This window comes from Mixophyes fleayi, chromosome 5 (assembly GCF_038048845.1).
Source record: "Mixophyes fleayi isolate aMixFle1 chromosome 5, aMixFle1.hap1, whole genome shotgun sequence".
In the NCBI taxonomy this organism is placed as follows: domain Eukaryota; kingdom Metazoa; phylum Chordata; class Amphibia; order Anura; family Limnodynastidae; genus Mixophyes; species Mixophyes fleayi.
The window spans coordinates 169,012,414-169,034,839 of NC_134406.1; the positions used below are offsets into that span (position 1 = coordinate 169,012,414).

Sequence of the window (22,426 nt, forward strand, 5' to 3'; positions counted from 1 at the left end):
TGTGTCGGTTTGCATTAATTCATAAATCTCCCCCAATATCCTTTACAATTTATATTTGTTTCTCCTATCACAGTACCACTAGACTAGCTGTCTGATGGAAGGGGGGAGAAATAATTAATGAAACTACTTTTAACAAAGCGGCAGTGGAAAGTCAGGGTAAGATTAAAAAATGTATTTATTTTTTTTCTTTACATAAAACAAATGTAATTTTAGTGGTAGATTCAAGTGCCAGATTCTGTGTGACTGTGCTTATTTCCGGATATTATATTACCTAAATCATTGATGATTTTTGGTACTGAACATCCCACAGAGTCTCATCATGTGAATTTCCGACAGGACTTCACCTGCAATTGAATTCTCCCCTTAATGTTAATTAAGCAATTATTTGCAACAAAATGGATTGATGTACGATTACATTTAGAGAACATTAAAAATCCATTTTATAATAGTACTCATACTATGTGACATACGTACTTTACAAGGCATGTTTATGACAGTCTTCAGGAGTTTCTCCACTTCATTAAGTCTTGCCTCTATTTCATGAGCATCTTTGATTGTGATAAGTCCTAAAACAAAGAACAAATACAGTGATTAGACTTTGTTTACAAGTTACTCTGAGCAGGTATGGAATTTTTCACACAGTTTGTTGCAAAATTCACTACAAAATAGTACTTTATTGTATATGTATTACAAATACAGGGTTGCCAAATCAGCCATTTAAAACTAGACTATTGGTGAAAATACCTACTGCCTGACTGCATTACAATAAGTCCAGTTCAGGGGCAGATTGGGCAATTGAAATTTGCCTTGAAATATTGTGAAATGTCTTCATATTGTAGTTAGGGTGAAGTCAGTAGGTGGTACCAAAGTGACAAGTCCCACCATTCCGCAGGAGTAGGCATGCACGGTGGCTAAGTTTTTAGCACTTCTGCCTCACAGCACTGGGGTCATGAGTTTAATTCCCAACCATGGCCTTATCTGTGAGGAGTTTGTATGTTCCCCCCTGGTTTGCGTGGGATTCCTGCGGGTGCTCCGGTTTCCTCTCACACTCCAAAAACATACTGGTAGGTTAATTGGCTGCTAACAAATTGACCCTAGTCTGTCTGTCTGCGTGTGTGTGTTAGGGAATTTAGACTGTAAGCCCCAATGGGGCAGGGACTGATATGAGTGAGTTCTCTGTACAGCGCTGCGGAATTAGTGGCGCCATATAAATAAATGGTGATGATGATGATGTCTAATTCTTCCTGAATTGAGCATTTGAGTTCCCATTCCCTATAAGCAGATTCCATGCACTGTTGCGAGTCACACAAAAATATACTTTAGGCAGTGCTTGGAATAACCAGACATATATTACGTGTTACTTGGTAAACCTTTCTTTGAAGAGGGTATATGATACAAAAAGGTAGAGAAAGCATCATAGAAAGATGCACAAATTGTGACATCTTCACTGATTTTTAAAGTAATGAATTCATCTTTTTTTTTTTTTATTCCTTTTTATATTTGTGGAAGGGGGAATGTCAGGACAGGGGACCTAATTTATGCTCCTTCTGCATGTTCCTTCAGCGATATATCAATCTTAATAGTGATCGAAAGCTAGTTCGCAATAAATCTAGCTGTCATTTTGTAGAATGTACTAAAGAAATTATTACTAGAATCTATATATATATATATATATATATATTTACTTCTAGTCACTATAATAGGTTTTGTTTGTTTCATTAATGTATTACTTCTAATGTTGTTTGTATAGTTGTCTATTTAAAGAGACTGTGTTATGATTTAGGATTTAACCAGCTGTCCTATCTTAGCTGTGGAAAAGTTAACATGCCTATCTCTACTATGAGAAGATAAAATAATAGTTAAATGTATTTGGATGTATATGTGGCAAGGTATATTTGTTTATGTACGGATGTCATGTAAAACTTACATATTGTCCATACACACACACAAAGGCATGTCAATTAGGAAACTGTAGTGCAAAATAGCTGTGTTTATTGAGTAATAAATAAGTAAATTCCTGACGCACATTAGAAAGGACATTCCTTAAGAGTGTAACATTAAGGTAATATAATTGCAGGAATAAATTATTTTAAACGTCATGAAAGGTATAAAGTACTTTACAAAAGTGCAAAAATTCATTCCCATTTCACAAATAGTGTTTTATAATACTACATGCCAATTTCTACGGGTAAGCACATGAATTTGTGGGGCAAGAATGTAGGATTGTCATGGGTGTGTCGAGTTATATAAATACTTGTAACAAAGAGGTTCCATTTTGCAGGATATGATTATTTCAATAAGAGTCAAAGCGGTATACTTACTAAAGTGCGGGATTGAAAAAGTGGAGATGTTGCCTATAGCAACCAATCAGATTCTAGCTGTCATTTTGTAGAATGTACTAAATAAATGATAACTTGAATCTGATTGGTTGCTATAGGTAACATCTCTACTTTTTAAAACCCACAGTTTAGTAAATATACCCCCAAAGGGTGTGTTATTTCAGTGGCTCTAAAAGCCGCGGGGATCTCATAGGGGTGCCGTGGAAGGGCCGGTTATAAGCAAGGTGGAAGACTACGAATTATTTTGGCATAGGGGTGCCTTGAAAAAATTATTGAGACCCTAAGGGTGCCTTGAACTGAGAAAGTTTGGGATCCTCTGTGTTAATTGATTTCGGGCAAGGAGTTGTTCTAAAGTATGAGAAAAAAACCTTTATCTTGAAAATCCTAAATCCCAAACATTCTATATATATATATATATATATATATATATATACCATATATTTTACTGTACAGTTATAACAGCCTGAGTTAACGAAAAGACACTGGTAGGAAAATGTACATAAGAAAATGTAAATAAATAGAAAAAATACAAATACAGATTCTATTCAAAGTAATACAAAATATGTTGTTTTCCCCTTTAAAATCAAACTATTTCCTTTCTGCTGTAGTCAAAATGGAAATGTCAATGATCAAATATAATGCAGTTGCCATGCTAATGATTTAAGTACTATCAGCTGGAGGGGTCAATACGCAACCATTCGACCATGCTGCTGATAGCCATAATACTCTTTCCATATTGCTGCACAATAGATAGGCCTCCTAAAAGGCATATCTGTGGATGTGTCCATGTCTAATTGTGTCATAATTATGTGAACATGCCCTAAAGTGTACTCAGCTTGCACTTACCCGGCCATGCCTATCCTGTCTCCAGGCATAAGGATATGTACAAATGTATATACGGACACAGACATCAGGGGAGGGTGGCAAATTTTAGCCCAGGGACAAAACTCGACTCAGCAGCCTATTAGGAACATTTTAAAGGAAACAAATGCAGGTGGCCCAGTGACCCAGCCCTAGGTAGCCCACTATGGGACCGGCCCAGGGGAGCAAATGCCCCCCTGTCCCCCAGCACCTGATAGGCATACATATTTTTGATGCACATGCACAGTACGGATATTTGAATCTTACATATATAACAATTGATGTATGTTCAACTGTAAATGAGCCCAACAGAGGCTATAAGCAATATTTACTCCCTGAAACTGAAAAAATATTCATATTTATGCCGTGGCAGAAGCTGGCAAGGATGCAATATATTTCACAGCTGATAATACATCAAATATAGTCATACTGTAGGAGTAATATATGATAATTCTACAGGTAACAGATTTGCTTTCTTTTGGAATATAAGAATTGTTTCCTAACAACGTGCAAATTTGCAGCAACCCACAGCAACTAATCATCTAGTGCAAATTAGAACAAATGTCTAATTGGTTGTTAATGGTTTTTGCACATTTGCACTTTCTTAGTAAATAATCCCCATGTGTGTGGCTTATGTATAAACACATAAGCTTTGTCAGAAATTTTAATTGGCTCTGCAGGAAAAAAAAATTTTTTTATCTGTTATGTAGTGCTAGTAACTAACATGAAATGCCAAAGAATCATGCATAAAAACCCAACAAATAGCTTGAAAACTATGCATAAATATCATAAAGAAGTCCCTGAGATCATTTTAAATGTTCTTACTGTGTTTTTTTTATCTCGTTAAACAAGTTTGTTCCACTGTTGGTTGAGAGGAACACAGACTAGGAAACAGGTTGCTGTGTATAGTTTAGGCACTTCCACTTGCTATTTTTAAAACTAAGACAGCCCTTACACAATTTCAAAAGTCACTGATCCAGGCAGAGCCGGATTTAGACCTCATAGGGCCCTAGGCAGGATACTGTTTTTGGGGCCCCTCCCTGCAACAATCCATAGCACTATATTTTTGCAGCCTACCATATACCCCTATAGTTACGTAGAAGTGAAAGCATGTGCCGCCGCATGCCTACCATATACCCCTATAGTTAAGTAGATATGAAAGTGTGAAAGCATGTGCCGCCGCGCAGCGGCGGCACGCCGCCAAAGGAGGTGAGGGCGTGGCTTGCATCTTTGGGGGCGTACCTAACATGTGTAAAGAGCAAGGCCACCCTGCTGCAGAAAAAGGCACCCCTAAATAATTACCAAGCAGTCCCGTTTTTTTAAGTAGTTGGGTCAAAACAACATAATAAATATTGAAGTCAGGGCAGAAATACTTACTTAAGTTGTTTGCAAAAATAATACGCATAAATCCAAGTATGTGCTCTTGTCACTTTTGTCCCTCTATCATCACACTATGCCCCTTCATTGTCACTTTTGCCCCTTCACAATATCACATGTGCCCTTGCACCATCACCTCTGTGCCCATCACCATCACCACCTCTGTGCCAATCACCATCACCACCACTGTGCCAATCACCATCACCACCTCTGTGCCCATTACCACCTCTGTGCCCTTCACCATCACCACTTCTGTGCCAATCACCATCACCACCTCTGTGCCTCTTCACCATCACCACCTCTGTGCCCTTCACCATCACCACCTCTGTGCCAATCACCATCACCAATTCTGTGCCCCTTCACCATCACCACCTCTGTGCCCTTCACCATCACCACCTCTGTGCCCATCACCACTTCTGTGCCAATCACCATCACCACTTCTGTGCCAATCACCATCTCTGTGCCCTTCACCATCACCACCTCTGTGCCCTTCACCATCACCACTTCTGTGCCAATCACCATCTCTGTGCCCTTCACCACCTCTGTGCCCATCACCACTTCTGTGCCCCTTCACCATCACCACTTCTGTGCCCTTTCACCATCACCACTTCTGTGCCCCTTCACCACCTCTGTGCCCATCACCATCACCACTTCTGTGCCCCTTCACCATCACCACTTCTGTGCCCCTTCACCATCACCACTTCTGTCCCTTGTTTTACTTACCTTTCTATTGCGCGCTGCTCCTCCTCCGTCAGTCCAGATGAAAAAAAAAAAAAAAAAAAAAGAGAAAGTCACGTGATCGCTCGTCGGGTCCCGGCAGCCCCCCCCCCGCACGAGTCGCGCGGGGGGGGGGGGGGTGCCGCGAGTCGGGGGAGGGGGGGGGGTGCAGCGAATCGGAGGAGGGGGGGGGTCGGGTGCCGCGAATCGGGTCCTGGCAGCCTCTTCTCCTCTCAGTGATAGAGAGAGGAGGAGAGGCTGCCGGGACCCGACGAGCGATCACGTGACTTTCTCTTTTTTATTTTTTTTCATTTTTTTAAAAATTACTCCTGTCCCCCCCAGCTGTGCCCCCCCAGAGCCGCTAGGCCCTAGGCAGGTGCCTAGGTTGCCTAGCGGTAAATCCGGCCCTGGATCCAGGCAAATCCCTAGTAACTTTCAAAATATTAATACTGCAAAATAAATATTGCTACTGTAAAAAAATTATAAGCATTATTCATAGTTACTGACTTTGTGACTCTGTCTTCTTGTCCTCTGGGAGGACAGGTCACATGACGGGTAGGAGGGGACGTGGTGACGTCTTTGCATCACCATAGTCATGCCCCAACTATGAAATGCCTAAATTCACAGCATTGAATAGCTTAATGACACGATTAAGCCCCCCCGATAATCAATGCTGTGAATTTCGGCATTTTTTAGGATCCGGCAGGGTTGCCTACTCTTCCGGGAGGACTCCACGAAATTCCGGGAGAGTAGGCAAATATGGCATTACTACTGCGATAAGAACAGATTTAAAGCCAAGCAAAATGAAAACAAAAGGCTGTATAGCATACTTGACTACTTTCGCGAACTTCTTTCCGGGAGCGGGGCGTGACTGGAGGGCAGGAGGGGGCGGCGCGCTGCAATCGTGAATCGCGTCATTTTGAGAAGGCAGTAGCGGGATGCGGGAGACTTGCCAGCTCTCCAGGGAGTCCATGAGACCGACCCGAATTTCAGGAGTCTCCCGGACATTCCGGGAGAGTTGGCAAGTATGCTGTATAGTGAAACAGAACCTCATATATGTCATGCAAGTATTATTGGGCATGACCATGATTTTTAATATGCATATGGATTATAGAACGGGAGGGAATGTTGGTGTAATGTCACAATATTTTTTACCTGATAGGCTTGCTTTAAAGCCTGATACTGACAAAAATTCTCATTACTTTACCTAATTACAGGGTAATACCACCTGTCCTAAAGTTAATCACTAAAGCATTGATACATAGTAATGAATGTAGTCTCTGAACAAGTGGTTGTAGAGTGTGTAAACATTAGTTCCAAGTCTCTGGTTCTTGCAGTTTGTAATTTTTGCAAAAATAAGCACCACTTTTAAATGCTGCCATTTTATATCCCTTGGGCCTGATTCATTAAGGAAAGTAAGGCAAAAAAAATAGTTTTCTTCTATACAAACCATGTTACAATGCAAGGGGTGCAAATTGGTTAATTATTTTGCACACAAGTCAAATACTGGTTGTTTTTTCATGTAGCACACAAATACTTCATAGCTTTATTTTTACACTGAAATATAAAGTTGATCTAGGACAAGCCCTATCTAACTAAAAATCTGTCCCCACATTTTAATTTTACATCCCCCTCTAATGCAACATGGTTTTGCCAAGGTGCAAAGTTACTTATTTTTTTGCTTCACTTTCCTTAATGAATCAGGTCCATTGTGATTAATAGAATGGTTATTAACAGTCACAGCAAATTCTCAACAAATTCTGGTTTCCAAGTGGCAATGGTAACCAAAATTCTGGAGTTGGTGATATAGGAATCTCAAATTGACACCTAAACTTGGAGCTTATGCCTAACTTAATTTAAGTCTGGAAACCCACATTTTGTGATAATGTTCTTTAGAGTTTGGGGATATGTATAAATTAGGACATGTTTGTGCAAGTTATGACACCCATAAAACATAGCAAGTGCTCCTTGAGAATTGGGATCCATTAATGTCCACGTGTAATGAATAATTGCACCTCAGTGACCTGACTTTTCTAATGCAGTTTAACTTAATTGAAAGCATATGCCTTGGATAGGAGCCCATGACAATCTCTGCACTAATTAAATTATAAACGACTTAGGCTTAAGATCTTATAAATCCTTAGTGTGTTAGAACAGCACATACAATCAAATATGTAGTATGGTTATATGTTTTTATAGTTTCTAAACAAACCACTTAATATTAAGACGTCAATACCCCTACTTCATTAGTAAAACTTCTGTGAAACTCTTATTTATAGCTGTATCGAGGGCTTTATTTAATGGATATCACAAGAACTGTAGGGTATTTTCGCAAGTGATACACTCTACCTGTCTGCAATCGTTCCTACTCTCTGGAAAACGATGCCAAGCAATTAAACTTCATTCTGACTGCTATGAGGGCTGTAAGGGAACAAAAGCTACGGTGCTATGTAGAAAGTGGGCAATATGTGCTATGTCTGTGTTAGGCAATATATGCCCACCACAGAGGTGGGCATATATTGAATAATTACATAAGTCCAGTCAGTAATTCACCATTTGTATTAATATTAATATTGTTGTTCATATGTAAGGTGCCACAGTGCTCCATGGCGCCAGACAGCAGGGAAAACATATATAAAACACGGACATACAATGTAAATAAATGTCTACGGAGGTGGGCATAACCTTTAAGCAGTCAATCTAATATTAATGCCTTTGTCTTTTTTATTCATTAATATTTATTTATATAGTGCCAAAATACTTTGTATCTCTTCACAACAACAGAAATAAAACAAGACTGGGTACTAACAGACAGACAAAGTGGTAAGAGTGCCCTGCTCCCAAGCTTACAATTTATAGGAAATAGGTGTTTCATACATGAAGGGCCACATAGAGCATATTGACCCAGCCAGAGACCAATTGGAAAAAGTGTTTAGTGTACTATGTGATACAGTGAATGTTCAGACGGTTTTTGAATATAGAGGGAGAATAAAGGGAAGATAAGTTTTGTTAATGGCTTTGCATGTTGCTAACCGTATTTTATATTTGACTTTGTAAAATACAGACAACCAATGTAGGGACTGACAGAGCGGAGGAGCAGTAGAAGAACATTTTGCAAGGAAAATTATTGTAGCTGCCCAGTAAAGAGCGAATTGCAGTCCTTCCCAATAAGGAGGGAATTGTAGTCCTTCCCAATAAGGAGGGAATTGTAGTCATTCCCAGTAAGGAGGGAATTGTAGTCCTTCCCAATAAGGAGGGAATTGTAGTCCTTCCCAATAAGGAGGGAATTGTAGTCCTTCCCAGTAAGGAGGGAATTGTAGTCATTCCCAGTAAGGAGGGAATTGTAGTCCTTCCCAATAAGGAGGGAATTGTAGTCCTTCCCAATAAGGAGGGAATTGTAGTCCTTCCCAGTAAGGAGGGAATTGTAGTCCTTCCCAGTAAGGAGGGAATTGTAGTCATTCCCAGTAAGGAGGGAATTGTAGTCCTTCCCAATAAGGAGGGAATTGTAGTCCTTCCCAATAAGGAGGGAATTGTAGTCCTTCCCAATAAGGAGGGAATTGTAGTCCTTCCCAGTAAGGAGGGAATTGTAGTCCTTCCCAGTAAGGAGGGAATTGTAGTCATTCCCAGTAAGGAGGGAATTGTAGTCCTTCCCAATAAGGAGGGAATTGTAGTCCTTCCCAGTAAGGAGGGAATTGTAGTCCTTCCCAATAAGGAGGGAATTGTAGTCCTTCCCAGTAAGGAGGGAATTGTAGTCCTTCTCAATAAGGAGGGAATTGTAGTCCTTCCCAGTAAGGAGGGAATTGTAGTCCTTCTCAATAAGGAGGGAATTGTAGTCCTTCCCAGTAAGGAGGGAAATTTAGTCCTTCCCAGTAAGGAGGGAATTGTAGTCCTTCCCAGTAAGGAGGGAATTGTAGTCCTTCCCAATAAGGAGGGAATTGTAGTCCTTCCCAGTAAGGAGGGAATTGTAGTCCTTCCCAATAAGGAGGGAATTGTAGTCCTTCCCAATAAGGAGGGAATTGTAGTCCTTCCCAGTAAGAAGGGAAATTTAGTCCTTCCCAGTAAGGAGGGAATTGCAGTCCTTCCCAGTAAGGAGGGAATTGTAGTCCTTCCCAGTAAGGAGGGAATTGTAGTAGTCAATGCGAGAGATTTTTCCTGCATGTAGTAAAGTTTTTGCAGTGCATTGTATGAGATATGCACATATTCTGGAAATGTTTGTTAGATGAACGTATCAAGATTTGCATAAAGACTGGGGGCAAAAAATGACAGTTGTGTGATGTGGGGAACAAAGGACAGTTCTCAGTCAAAGATGCCAAATAGGCAGCGAGCTTGAGGGGTAGGATTTATTTTGGTGTTGTCCACTGATGTATTTTATAGGCTCAAGACACTTTTATTACAGCAGTGGTTTTATATAGTATTGTCATTACTATGGGCTGCCAGTCAACACATCACTCAACAAGAATTATTATGAAACCTGTAGAATTATTACAGTACTCCTAAGGGATTACATACATGAAGAATTGTAGATTTTACATTTGTCAACTAATCCTAATATTTATGGTGATTTAATGATTGCACAGACTTTAAACAGAGTACATAGAGTGCATACATGTATGCAGGTGTGAAAGTCCATAATGTGCCAGACTGTTGCACATAATCCATTACCATAAACATTTTTGTTTACAGCTATCCTGAGTCCAAGTAACAAAGGGGAAGAATGACAGGGAATCTTTCAACACGGGCGTGGGCAAGGTGTCATACCAGATGTACATGACTCTGAACATGTGTTCTGAAATGGATCAAATATCACTTTATCTAATCTGCCTACAAGATGTCTCCCTTTGTGTTGCGGCCCCTGATAAGATTCTCCCCTGGCCTTCAATTATTTAAATGCACTCTGATTACGCACCACTTGTCTAGAGCCTACCCCACTCCAGCCTATACTACTCACACTGGTACACACTTGCATCTGTCCTAATCTCCATTATGAGCCACAGTCTCTTTCTTTAGCTAGGTACTCACTACAGGTTATTCACCCGACTATCACATGATAAACGGCTGTTAGTTACGATATCACATTAGTGTGTACTCTCACAAAATCATGTTGTATTGTAACAAAGCACATCATATTGTTTCATTTGGTAACAGGACTAAAAATCTCTATAAACGATGGAACAATGTTGGGCAAATTCTGAGGTGTGAAGGCAGTGTCCATAGATCTCCATAGAGTGTGCAGTCACAATTGTTTCAGCAGATGATTATCACAGATGAACACATAATCATGCTGATCGGGACTTTCAGTCGTTAGTAAAATCGTTAACGATAGTGCATGGGGAGAAATTTTCTGCAGTGTGTACCCAGCTTACATCTCAACACTGCTCTTTTCCCACTAGAATGTAAGCTCTCATGAGCAGAGCCCTCCTTACCCTTTGTTTTCACATATGCACTTATTTTGTCTACCCAGGGTCGGATTAACCCGAGGTCTAACTGGGCTACAGCCCAGAGGCCTCGGGCATCCAGGGGGCCCTTGACAGTGCTCAGCGGCATTATTGATTGGTGCGGGGGTGGGGGCGCTCCCGGCCCGATCAATGCTGCTGAGCACTGTCACTGTAGTCTCTCCACGGCGCTCAGCAGTCTCCTTACTGAGATCTTGTGAGTCTCACTCTTACGAGATCTCCTCAGTAAGCTTACAGCGCGACGCAAAGAGACTACAGTGACAGGAGACAGAAAGGTAAGCGCTTGTGGTGTGGGGTGGCGGGCGATCACAGGGGGAGCCCCCGTAGCCCAGGGGCCTCCATTCCTTTAATCCGGCCCTGTGTCTACCTTGTATGTATCTGTTTTATATAATCTGTTTTCCTCAATGGCTGGTGCTTCGGAGCACTGTGGCACATTACAAATTAATGACAATAATAATAATAATAATAATGATAATAATAATAAAAATAGTGCATTACTGACTGGACTTCGTCATTATCCAATATATGATGAAACATTCTATTTGTATGCATATAAAATTGCTTACCATTTAATCAATAGCAGCTTAATTTAAGTATAAACAATTTGCAGTATACACAAACAGCAGTCTTTAGTCTACAATAATGTGTAATAATGTATATTAGTGATTATCAATTAGTTGATTGGTATTTCTGTATTGACATCATTAAAGCTGGGTACATCTATAGTGCGTAAAACACACAATAAACGATCGTTAGGGCCGATATCGCATTAGTGTGTATGCTCCAACGATTATAGTTTATTGTTCCCCATCGTATCATTTCATTTGATTTTATAAATGGACTAAAAACCACTATGAATGATGGAACAATGTCAGGCAAATTCTGCAGAATGTTTGCACTTACGACCAGCAGTGTAGGCAGATCTCCATATAGTTTACAGAGTCACAATCTTTTCAGCAGATGGTTATGACAGATGAAGAGCACAGATATGAAGGTAAATCGTGTACAATCATGTAGGTGTGTACATCGGGACTTTCAGTCATTGGTAATATCGTTAAAGATATTTCATTGGGAGAAATTTTCTGTAATGTGTGTCCAGCCTACATACAGTATACATATTGTCTATTATCCCAACAGAGATGATATCTAATAGGATGTATAATATATATGATAAACACATAAAGATTCTAAGTCCCACTTGGGGTCCCAACTCACAGATTGAGCACTTCTGATGTATTTCACCCTTAGTATTGTACAAAACTTTAAAAATATAAGTATGAACAACTGAAAGTGAATAAAACCTAGGACATTTTTGCCAATGAAGAGCATTTTGTAATTATTCTCATTTGTTTAAAAATATATGCAACTTTTTATACCTTAGACTTTTATAACTTTTAACTCACCCTTTGTTCAAAATCATATTAGTGTGTTTTAATTATTCAACAGCTTTGAAGTCAGGCATAAAGGAGGTTCAATTATCATACATTTGGCAATAGCAGAAAAACATCAGCTTATTAAATCATGCATGGGCTTGCTGAAAGGAATACAAAAGACTACTTAATTGATTCTAAGTATAGCATCGTTGCTAGTCTACAGACTCCCATTGACCGAAAGTGTATGACGGATAAATAAATTATTATTTACTTTATGTAGTTTTTTATTACCTCTTTATCTAAAGATCTAATTCTGTTTCTTAGTCACATTGTCATTAGTTTAGTAATCTGTAGACAACGTCAATAAACATTTTCCATGTGGGTATATATAGGCACAGTATAGGAATGGAATTTGCAGTATAAGGTCAGGATCCAGAGCTGGTAAAGAGAACATCCAATGTCCTGTCATTAAATATCATGGTCAATAGAAAAAGTTTGATGCATTAAGGTTGTTTAATACAGATGTGCGTCAGATAAATAGATAAACTAAAGGCATTTGCAAAACCTAGTATACAAGTAGCTATTGTGCTGCAATCCATAGCAATCCATTGTTGTGATCCTACACTTGTAAAGGGAAGAAACAACTTTCTGTCTTCAGTGTTCTTTTCCTGGAGCATACTGTGTGTTTTCTCCTGCTGTCATTTTAGTCTATGTCAATGAGCATGCTCAGTCTCTATGCTCATCAGTCTTCATCTGCCTATAATCAAGCCTAATTGTTACTCTTAATAGTGTCCGATCTTTGCAAAGTTATTGTTTGTTTCTTGTGCTGCAATTTCTAAGACTGCTACTGAATTTCCTGTTTTCCCCAGAAACCCGAAGTTTAGCCTGATCCTGACCTTGTAGACTTCTAACACCTCTGACCTTTTGGCCCTGACTCCTTGCCAATAACTAGTAAACAATCTGCTCCTGTCTCATTGACACCATCTATTATATGTGTGTCAGTAGATCCAGCCACTTCTGACCTGTTATCTGCACAGCTTAACTACAAGTATTGCCAATATATCCAGCTACTTCAGTCCTGTGACCTGCACAGGACTGAAGTAACACCTGCACCTGCAAGAGTAAAACATTGGAAAGTATGAATCTACACCTCTACAAAATTAGCTGCTAATTTTTGGATAAGGAGCAAATTTGACAGAGTTCATGGAGACAAATTACATTGTGCAAGTATTCATTTGATAACATCTTGCATTGTTCTGGATCCTCCCTGGTTTCATAATATTATATCTGCAGAAAGTTACCAATATAGAATTGCAGATATTGACAAGACAGTGAGCATATGGGATGGAGTGTGGGTAGAATTAAGTTTGAAGATGTAATTTGTAGAGGAGTGGCTGAGGGATTTATAGGTTGCTGACTATCTCTGCCAGTCACTACACTGGCTCCCTGTCTCCTGCAGAACCAAGTTCAAACTACTCACCTACAAAGCCCCCAGCCAATCCTCTCTCTCTTACATCTCCAACCAATTTCTACCTACCAGTCTAGTCCTGGCACCATGCATGCTCTGCATACTACGTTAACGATGTCATTTTAACGGCTGTAGCTTAAACCTACGATTTTCATGCACATTAAATATGACTCTCTGTCAGTCCCAATATATCTAAGGATACATTTTTTTTAAAAAACAGAGCAAATCTTTTTTTTTCTATTTCACAATAGGCTAAACCTTTAGAATGTCCAAAATACAGAAAGTGCTTCCTGAAGAAAATGCCCTGACATTTCTATATGTTTTATCAGATGTGGTAGTACAATGAGACTGGACACTGATATATTTAGCTATAAATATTATTCAGAAAAACATCTGCTTGGGTGGATGGAATCAATTGAATGTATTGAAAACACTTAGGGGCCAAAGTTGAATCTAGGAGTAGAGAGCACCCCAGGCAAACTGCAGGATGCAAACAGAGTTTCTCTGTCACCAGCTGGCATCGTAGTGAAACTCTCTTGCCAAGTGTAAACGATCTCTTTCAAAGAGAAGAAGAAGGGACAAACATAAATTAGTAATTTGGGGTTAATTGGAAACTGAGACAGACGACCACCTCCAGAGCCCAAAATACCATTGAAAAAGAAGAGGACTGAGGGTTTTTCGGGCTACAGGGGAAATAAAATTAGAGCAAAGGACAGGAAATGAAAACTGTTGTGGCTTTCTTTGTTACCACTCCACCATTAGCAGACAGGCTAATTCACTGAAATGGAACAAATTAACCACAGGAACAACACTTGTATAGTTTAGTTGTGGATCCCATGTCTGGGTAGTTGTAATCCTTTAAATTAATTACGATAACCACTGATATGTAGTGCAGCCGAGCAACAGTATACAAGTAATGCATTAACCGATCCTGCAATAACATTGCAACCCATTTTGGTTACCTAAACAATGGTGGTGCTCAAGAAGGAATGTGCATTATCTAACCAATTTCAATGTGGACACACTTCAATGACAATTTTTTGTACAACTAATTAGATGCAGTACCCTCATTTTTATACAAATAATAATTAATCATTTTTATGCTACATTTTCATGAAATAAAATATGAAATTTTAAATGATGGGTTGAATTCTCACAAATATCAATTTAGTTAGCAAATATCCCAAGGTGGAACCTAATTTTACTTAATATAGGCAGAACTGTATGGATATTGTTTATACAATTTATTTGAATTTAAAGATACACATAAATGTCTAATAGACTTAGCCGTCAATGGATAGATCTGCCTCTGAAGATGTAAACATATAGACATATAAATCCCCAAATCCAACTAAAGGCAGCAAATATGCACCTGAACAAACCATGTTGCAATGCAAAGGGCACAAATGCATTTTTCTTGCATGCAGAGAAAATACTGCCTGATTTTGCATACGGCACAAAAGTTCCGGCTGTCCTGCTTTATTTTAACACTACAATTTGCAGTTAGACTAGGACACGTCCCCTCCCAAATATACATTTCTCCACACACTTTTAAATGTACCCCCTCTGCAGTGAAAAATGGTTTTGTCCAGGCTCAAAATTACAATTACCCCTTGTAGGATGATTTACTCCTAACATCTAATGAGGCCCATGGTGTTTCTCCATATATAATAATGGGAACAGGGAAAGTGATAGACAAAGGTTAGGAAGTGATAACACATTGGAGTTTAGTTCTGGTGAAGTAGGGAGACTAATATGTAAGTATTTGTGTATGTTACAGTTTACTGTATTGCATAGTGATAGCTTCTGTTTTAGTTATTGAGTGTTTGTGTCATGAATGTTAGAAACCGAAGGCAAGTCCTGATCTTATACATTATTCAAGGGTGGTGAATCTGTAAATTTTATACGCCGAGTAAATTATTCATGAGCTGTGTAATGGCAAGTTGCACAATGTAAACATGACCTCAATATGGAAAATGAATACAATTAAGGCATGAAAGAAATGCCAACACTTTTTTAATATAAGGTACCCCCCCCCCAAAAAAAAATGATAGCACGATTATTTGAAAACATTATCCATTTTCTGCTAACTTATGGTTATTGGGCAGAACAGTGGCTTAGTGGTTAGCACTTCTGCCTCACAGCACGGGGGTCATGGGTTCGATTCCAAAACATGGCCTTATCTGTGTGGAGTTTGTATGTTCTCCCCGTGTTTGCGTGGGTTTGCTCCGGTTAGCACACAAATACTTGATAGCTTATTTGTACACTGAAATTGAAAGTTGATATTTGTGTGCTAAATGAAAAAACAGTCAGTATTTAACTTATGTGCAAAACAGAACACTTATTTTCACCCCTTGCATTGTAACATGGTTTTGTCCAGGAGACTGAAATAAGAAGTTTCTTGAGTTAACATCCTTAATGAATCAGGCCCCTGGTGACTAGATGTAGAGAGTGCTGTAGATGGAATAATTCATTTGTTCGTTCTGAGACTGAATATTTCCTTTCAGAGTCACAGAAGCTTACAAAATTCGTAAGGACATGTGGATAGCTATAACAAGGTGGTTAATCAGTGTGACAGGAATGAATGAATGAATACATATTGGGCTGTCATTCTCTAAACGACTATAAGACCAGAGGAAGAGCAAAGATCTGAAGGTAAAAGGTGTGTAGTTTGTATGTATGAATCACCTGACTGGTCGGACCTTCAGTCGTAGGTACAATCGTTGTAGATAACAGATTGGTCAGAAAATTCTCCAGTGTGTATCTAGCCTAAATGAACAATATGAATATGATTGTATGTACATTTCTACATTATCTCCTCCTAGACAAACATCTCTCAGAATGTTCACAGACATTTCACATCTCTCCTTATCCTGCGGTGCAAATCTTAGAAAGCAGTTCACATTACACCTGTAGATTGCCCCACGTGGTAGGCAGACACAGACCCACTCCCCTAAAGCCACAAATTAAGCCTATTTTAACTACCTGCTGACATATTTCTGTGAAAGTCTGTCAATGCCAAAACTGTTCTTTCAGCAGTATTAAGTAATAGAGTAGACCTTAGCAACGTAGAATGTTTCCATCATCATAGAATTTCTTTGCTCTTAGTCATTTAATCAACTAGTATGTTTTTAAGACTGTGGGAGGAAACTGGAGGATCCAGAGGAAACCACACAATATATAAACTTATTGAAGGGTTTCATCTGTAGCTGGCTATTAATGTGTTAAACTGTAAGAAGGAAAACTAAAGTTTTGATGACTCATCCAGGGTCTGTGATGGTGTGTGACCAGAACAGTTGTGAATAAAGGTACAACAACAGTTTAAGTCAATTAAGTTATACCACTTTCATATTGCCCCCTTGGCAATATCCCGGGTATATGAACCTGGGATATTGCTAGGGGACAGAGCCTACCACCCCTGCAAATTCCCGGGTCGACCGGGTTCACACTGAACCGGGGTCTGCCCAGGTCTCCATGGCAACATCACAAGAGGAACTTGGATTGGCTCCTCTTGTGATGTAAGTTTTTTTCTTTTTCAATAGCTGGGTCTCACCATTCAGACTGCAGGCTACCTGGGTCGGACCTGGAAATAACCCTCCAAAAAAACCAGGTCTAATTCCCGGGAATTAGCAGAGGACCTGTTCACATTCAGCCTCGATCCGGGTCATCGGAGCTTGCCCTGGCAATAACCCGGGTTTTTAAAGCAATCCTATACTGTAAGTTCTAGCTTATTATAGCTGTACTCAGTGCCCTGTCAGCATAGCATGGTTCATTTAACCACAAACCTGAGTCCAGGAGTAAAAGCGATAGCCACACATAGGATGAATACTACAATTATCAAAGACACACTAACTTCACCATCAATTATTCTTTTTTACCCCAGTGTCTCTGGCATAAGCGAAGTCACCCTACCTCATACTTGCCATACTTCCGCACTTGTCAGAAGGGAAGTATGTGATGGAACGTGGCAACAAAATCACGTCACTGTGGCCCCATTCCCTGCTATGCAATGCTGAGATTCACGGCATCACATAGTGGGCAGGGTCTGATGACCCAAATCGCCTCATTAAACCCCGCCTCTGCCAGGATCCAGGAGGGTACCTTCAGGAGTTCGGAAGGACTCCGCAAAATTCGGAAGCCACCCAGACATACTGGGAGAGAAGGCAAGCATGCCCTACATCTGCTGTCTTGCTCTGTTTAATAATAGGCACTGGTAGGAAAATAATTTTACCTACTCTCCCAGAATGTCTGGGAGACTCCCAAATTTTTGGGAGTCCTCCCGGTTCCTAACCACCCCAATAGTAAAATGTCAGGGGCAGGGCTTAAGATGTGATTTGCGCGTCACCGTGACCCCACCCCCTACTGTAAGATGTCATAAAATGTGATGGATGTTTAGGGAGCGTAGTCAAACTATGTGATCCACCAGGCCCTGCCCTACACGCCCACCGCCCTCCTTGTCAAAGTTGGCAAGTATGAGTAAGAAGAGGCTCATAAGCTACTCAACATAGTTTGGAAATGCACATCAGGGGCCTGATTCATTAAGGATCTTAACTTAAGGAACTTCTTATTTCAGCCTCCTGGACAAAACCATGTTACAATGCAAGGGGTGCAAATTAGTATTCTGTCTTGCACATAAGTTAAATACTGACTCTTTTTTCATGTAGAGCACAAATACTTGATAGCTTATTTGTACACTGAAATTTAAAGTTGATATTTGTGTGCTACATGAAAAAACAGTCAGTATTTAACTTATGTGCAAAACAGTAAACTAGTTTGCACCCCTTGCATTGTAACATGGTTTTGTCCGGGAGACTGAAATAAGATACCTCTTCATTTAAGATCCTTAATGAATTAGGCCCATGGTTTTGTCCAGGAGACTTAAATAAGAAGTTCCTTAAGTTAAGATCCTTAATGAATCAGGCCCCAGGCCTCCTTCTGTTTAAAAACTGGAATAGGGTTTTTCAGTTGTGTCAGCTGAATGTGCACAGCTAAAAATGAGCTCCTCTTGCTTTGGGTCAAAATTAGTTTGCCAGAAGCCCCAGACTTGTCACTGAAGCCCTACACTACAAAGGCAGAGGAGTAGGTGTAGGTTACTTATGCCACTCTTGTGAAAACTGTAATACATTAGATAAAAATGCAATTAAATGTAAATTATGTCTTGTATTTGAAAATAGTCTTTTGTGTTTTGCTAACAATTTTTTTTAACAAATTCAGTCACTATTCCAAATTCAAAAGTAATAGATAAGAAAATATATGGTCTCACAAGTGCTTACCTTTACACAAGTATATCAATTTCTGAATTTCTGTGGCAATTTAAATCTTAACCATAATAAATAACAAACTATTGCATTTTATAGAAATGCCAATATATGTCTGGTCTTTATACAGCATGTTACACATAGTTAGTAAGATTGGAAAAAGATACAGGTCCGTCAAGTTCAACCATTCCACAACAAGCCCCCAGTGCAGCAGTTACCAATTTAAGGGCATATTTAACAATAATCGGTTATTTGACATGATCATTTTCATTCCCTACTGCAATGATAAGGAATAGTAGACCGAGACCATTTATTAAATGTGTTCTGCCGAAACAGCAGTCACAATAAATGGTTCTCCCAGCAAACACTATAGTTGACCTATCTCCTATATGTTCACTATCGCAAGTGGCCACCTTTGCCATAGTAACCGGAGAGGAGAGCAGGAGGATGCAGTGAGAGATCCAAAGATCTTTCTGCTGCAATGATTTCCCCATAGACATCAATGGCTGATGCCATCGGGCACAAGTTGAAAATCTTTGATTTTCAGAACTTGTTAAATCATGAAAAATAACAGTCCCCAAAGGTTTCTATGGGGACTGCTATTGCTTACGATAACAGTGGGACTGCAACAGATGACGGAGATATCTGCTGAGATACGCTAGTAATAAATCAATAGGAAGCTTTGAAAAAATTGCACAATAGACCCCTTACACTCATAGGAGGAAAATATAACCTGATCCTTAATATCTCCTACCCTAGAGCTACTGATACCATTTCTTACATAAATGTACCCAATCAATTTTTTTTATCCAGTTAGCGAATTTTCAACAGCTTAACTACTCTTACATGGTCCTTTATGAAACGTGCTTTAGACAAATCATGATATTGATCTCAGATATATATATATATATATATATATATATATATATATATATATAGATATAGATAGATAGATTAGATGGATGGATGGATAGATATGTATATTATATATATATATATATATGTATGTATATATATCATACTTGCCTACTTTCAGGCAGTGCAGTCGGAGAGGGGCGTGACTAGAGGGCGGGGGGAGCAGTCAATCGCATCATTTTGCGCATCTAGTTACGCCTCTCTCCGACTGCACTGCCTTAAAGTAGGCAAGTATGATATATATACATCTATATATATATATATATATATATATATATATATATATATGTATATATTTTATTTTCCTCCATAGGGTCATTTTGACCCGATATAGATAGATAGATATATATATATATATATATATATATATATATAAATATATTAGGTCACTTCTAATAAGATTTTCTGCTAAACTAACATACGGTAGTTATTATTTCCTCTCCTTATCATTTAATTCTTCCTTTCCTCTTATGATGTTGCCTAGCTCTGAACCTTTTCAGTTAGCCTATGTCATTCTTGCAATGAAGTTCCCAAAACCATATCCGATATTCAAAATGCAGTTTAACTAATGACTTATATAGCGATGATATTTTGTATGTATCACATGCATTGATCCTTCTTTTTGTACATCCCAGGATTTGATTCACCTTTGCAGTTGCTTCTTGTGTTTAAGTTATATTTCCTTTTATTTGGTCCTAACATGCATTTGTGTACATATTGGATATCTACAGAAAACTTCAGCAAAATTTGCAAGTAAAGCAATATAATTAATACAAGCTGAAGACTACAGTTCTGTTGCTTAGAAAGCAGGAAGTGATATAAATCTACATTTCTTTAAATAGAAAGGGGAAGAACACATCTGTGAATACTGAACTAACGCAAACAGTGACTCAGTACAGTAGTATATATACATATATAGCTTCCTAAATCTTTTATTTTACTTTTTCATAACAGTGTCCCTCCAATATGTATGTTATCTAAATATATATTCATTTGATTTGGCAAGTGAACATGTATATAGCCACTTATGAATAATTTGGACAGCATGACTATAGATTACGATTAGCTTTAAGGAGCTACATATAATATACAAGTAGTTCCAACATGAAAAATCATCCTAAAACATTTTTAATTATGATTCTGATTTAGGGGCATATTTAAGAATGATCGCATAATATGAAAGATAGTTTTCAATCCTCATGCTACATGAAAAAATAGTCAGTATTTAACTTATATGCAAAACAGAAAACTAATTTTCACCTCTTGCATTGTAACATGGTTTTGTCCAGGAGACTGAAATAAGAAACGTCTTAACTTAAGTTCCTTAATGAATCAGGCCCAAACTGTTACACCACTATGGAGGGCAAGGTGATGACCTACCAGGGGCATGTTCAGCGCTTCCGAGTGCTGTCTCGCCCCCAGCTCCCCTCAAACACCCCTTCATAAACAGTGTCAGGTACATTGGGCACTCATACACATCTGCGTAGAGCAACAGGGACTGTAACATACCTCCTAAATTTGCCACTGCTGGACAAAGCTGTCCTTGGGCAGGACAGCGGGACATAGCCCTTAAATCGTGACACTTGGAAGGTATGAGCCCAATACCATGATGTTTGGTAATAAATGACCTCACTTTGTGCAATATATTATCAGCTGCAATTTTGCAATTCAGGTACACTGTTGCTTCCTGCTGTGTTCTTTAATAGGCTTACAAAAAGGTAGACAGGTCTGTATAGCAAAAACACTTCCCCAGCATCACAGCTTAAATCAAGTTCCCGCAACATTTCCACATATATTCATGGATGCTGCGAACAGTGTTTCATATCAAGCCACATTTATGTTAGTTTCTTAATATAGAGGATATTTATTTATTATATGCCTAGATTGTAGGCAAGATTGGGAAGAGGAATCTTCCATGCTTACACTGAATGCAAATAGTGTATCACCATTACAGTCACAGATATGACATACGGTATATATATATAGGTGTAATTATAGTTGTAGACTTTAAGGTCTTTCAGTGTCACAAAATTTATGGCCAAAATTATATTTAATATATATATATATATATATATATATATATATATATATATATATATATACATATATATCCCAATTGTAAAGCGCTGCGGAATCTGCTGGCGCTATATAAATAAATGTTGATGATATATATATATAATTCTTTTCACAGTCTTTGGTTTGCTAGAGTCACTAATTCTATGTTTACAGTGCTGACATGTGTTAGAGTGTCAATATTGGTGATTATTATTTTGAAATATGTCTAGTGTTGGTCATACACTCTGTAATACTGCAGTCGGTATTGAGCAGTTGGCCTGATACTGCAGCATATAAACAGAATGTTACCATGATGCCTAATAGTAATCTGATCAAAACTGATCGGTTCATTATTGGGCACTTTAGTAAATGCCGTCAGAATGTGACCACTATCGGCCTGGGTGTATAGTCATCTTCTTACGGCACTAACATGCCATAGTCAAGGCGGAAGTTATACGGCCCAAACTGGACAGGGAACTCTGTGCTCAGGCCAAGCAAAAGCATATCTATGTGGCCAAGATTAAATTATGTTTACATGGACCTAACAGAAATGGCAGGAGAGACTGGACAAAGGTCTCCATTACCCTGGGACTCCCTATAGGCTTCAGCT

The 22,426-nt window shown here is 39.0% G+C and overlaps 1 protein-coding gene across 1 annotated transcript in view; it reads right to left on the bottom strand.

Moving 5' to 3' along the window:
• Positions 1–22,426, bottom strand: part of PXDC1 (PX domain containing 1) — a 59,453-nt gene that overhangs the window by 34,251 nt on the left and 2,776 nt on the right. The window contains exon 2 of the mRNA XM_075213002.1: positions 475–566. Within this exon, the coding sequence (XP_075069103.1) occupies positions 475–566 (92 nt within the window). The remainder of the gene's footprint in view (positions 1–474; positions 567–22,426) is intronic.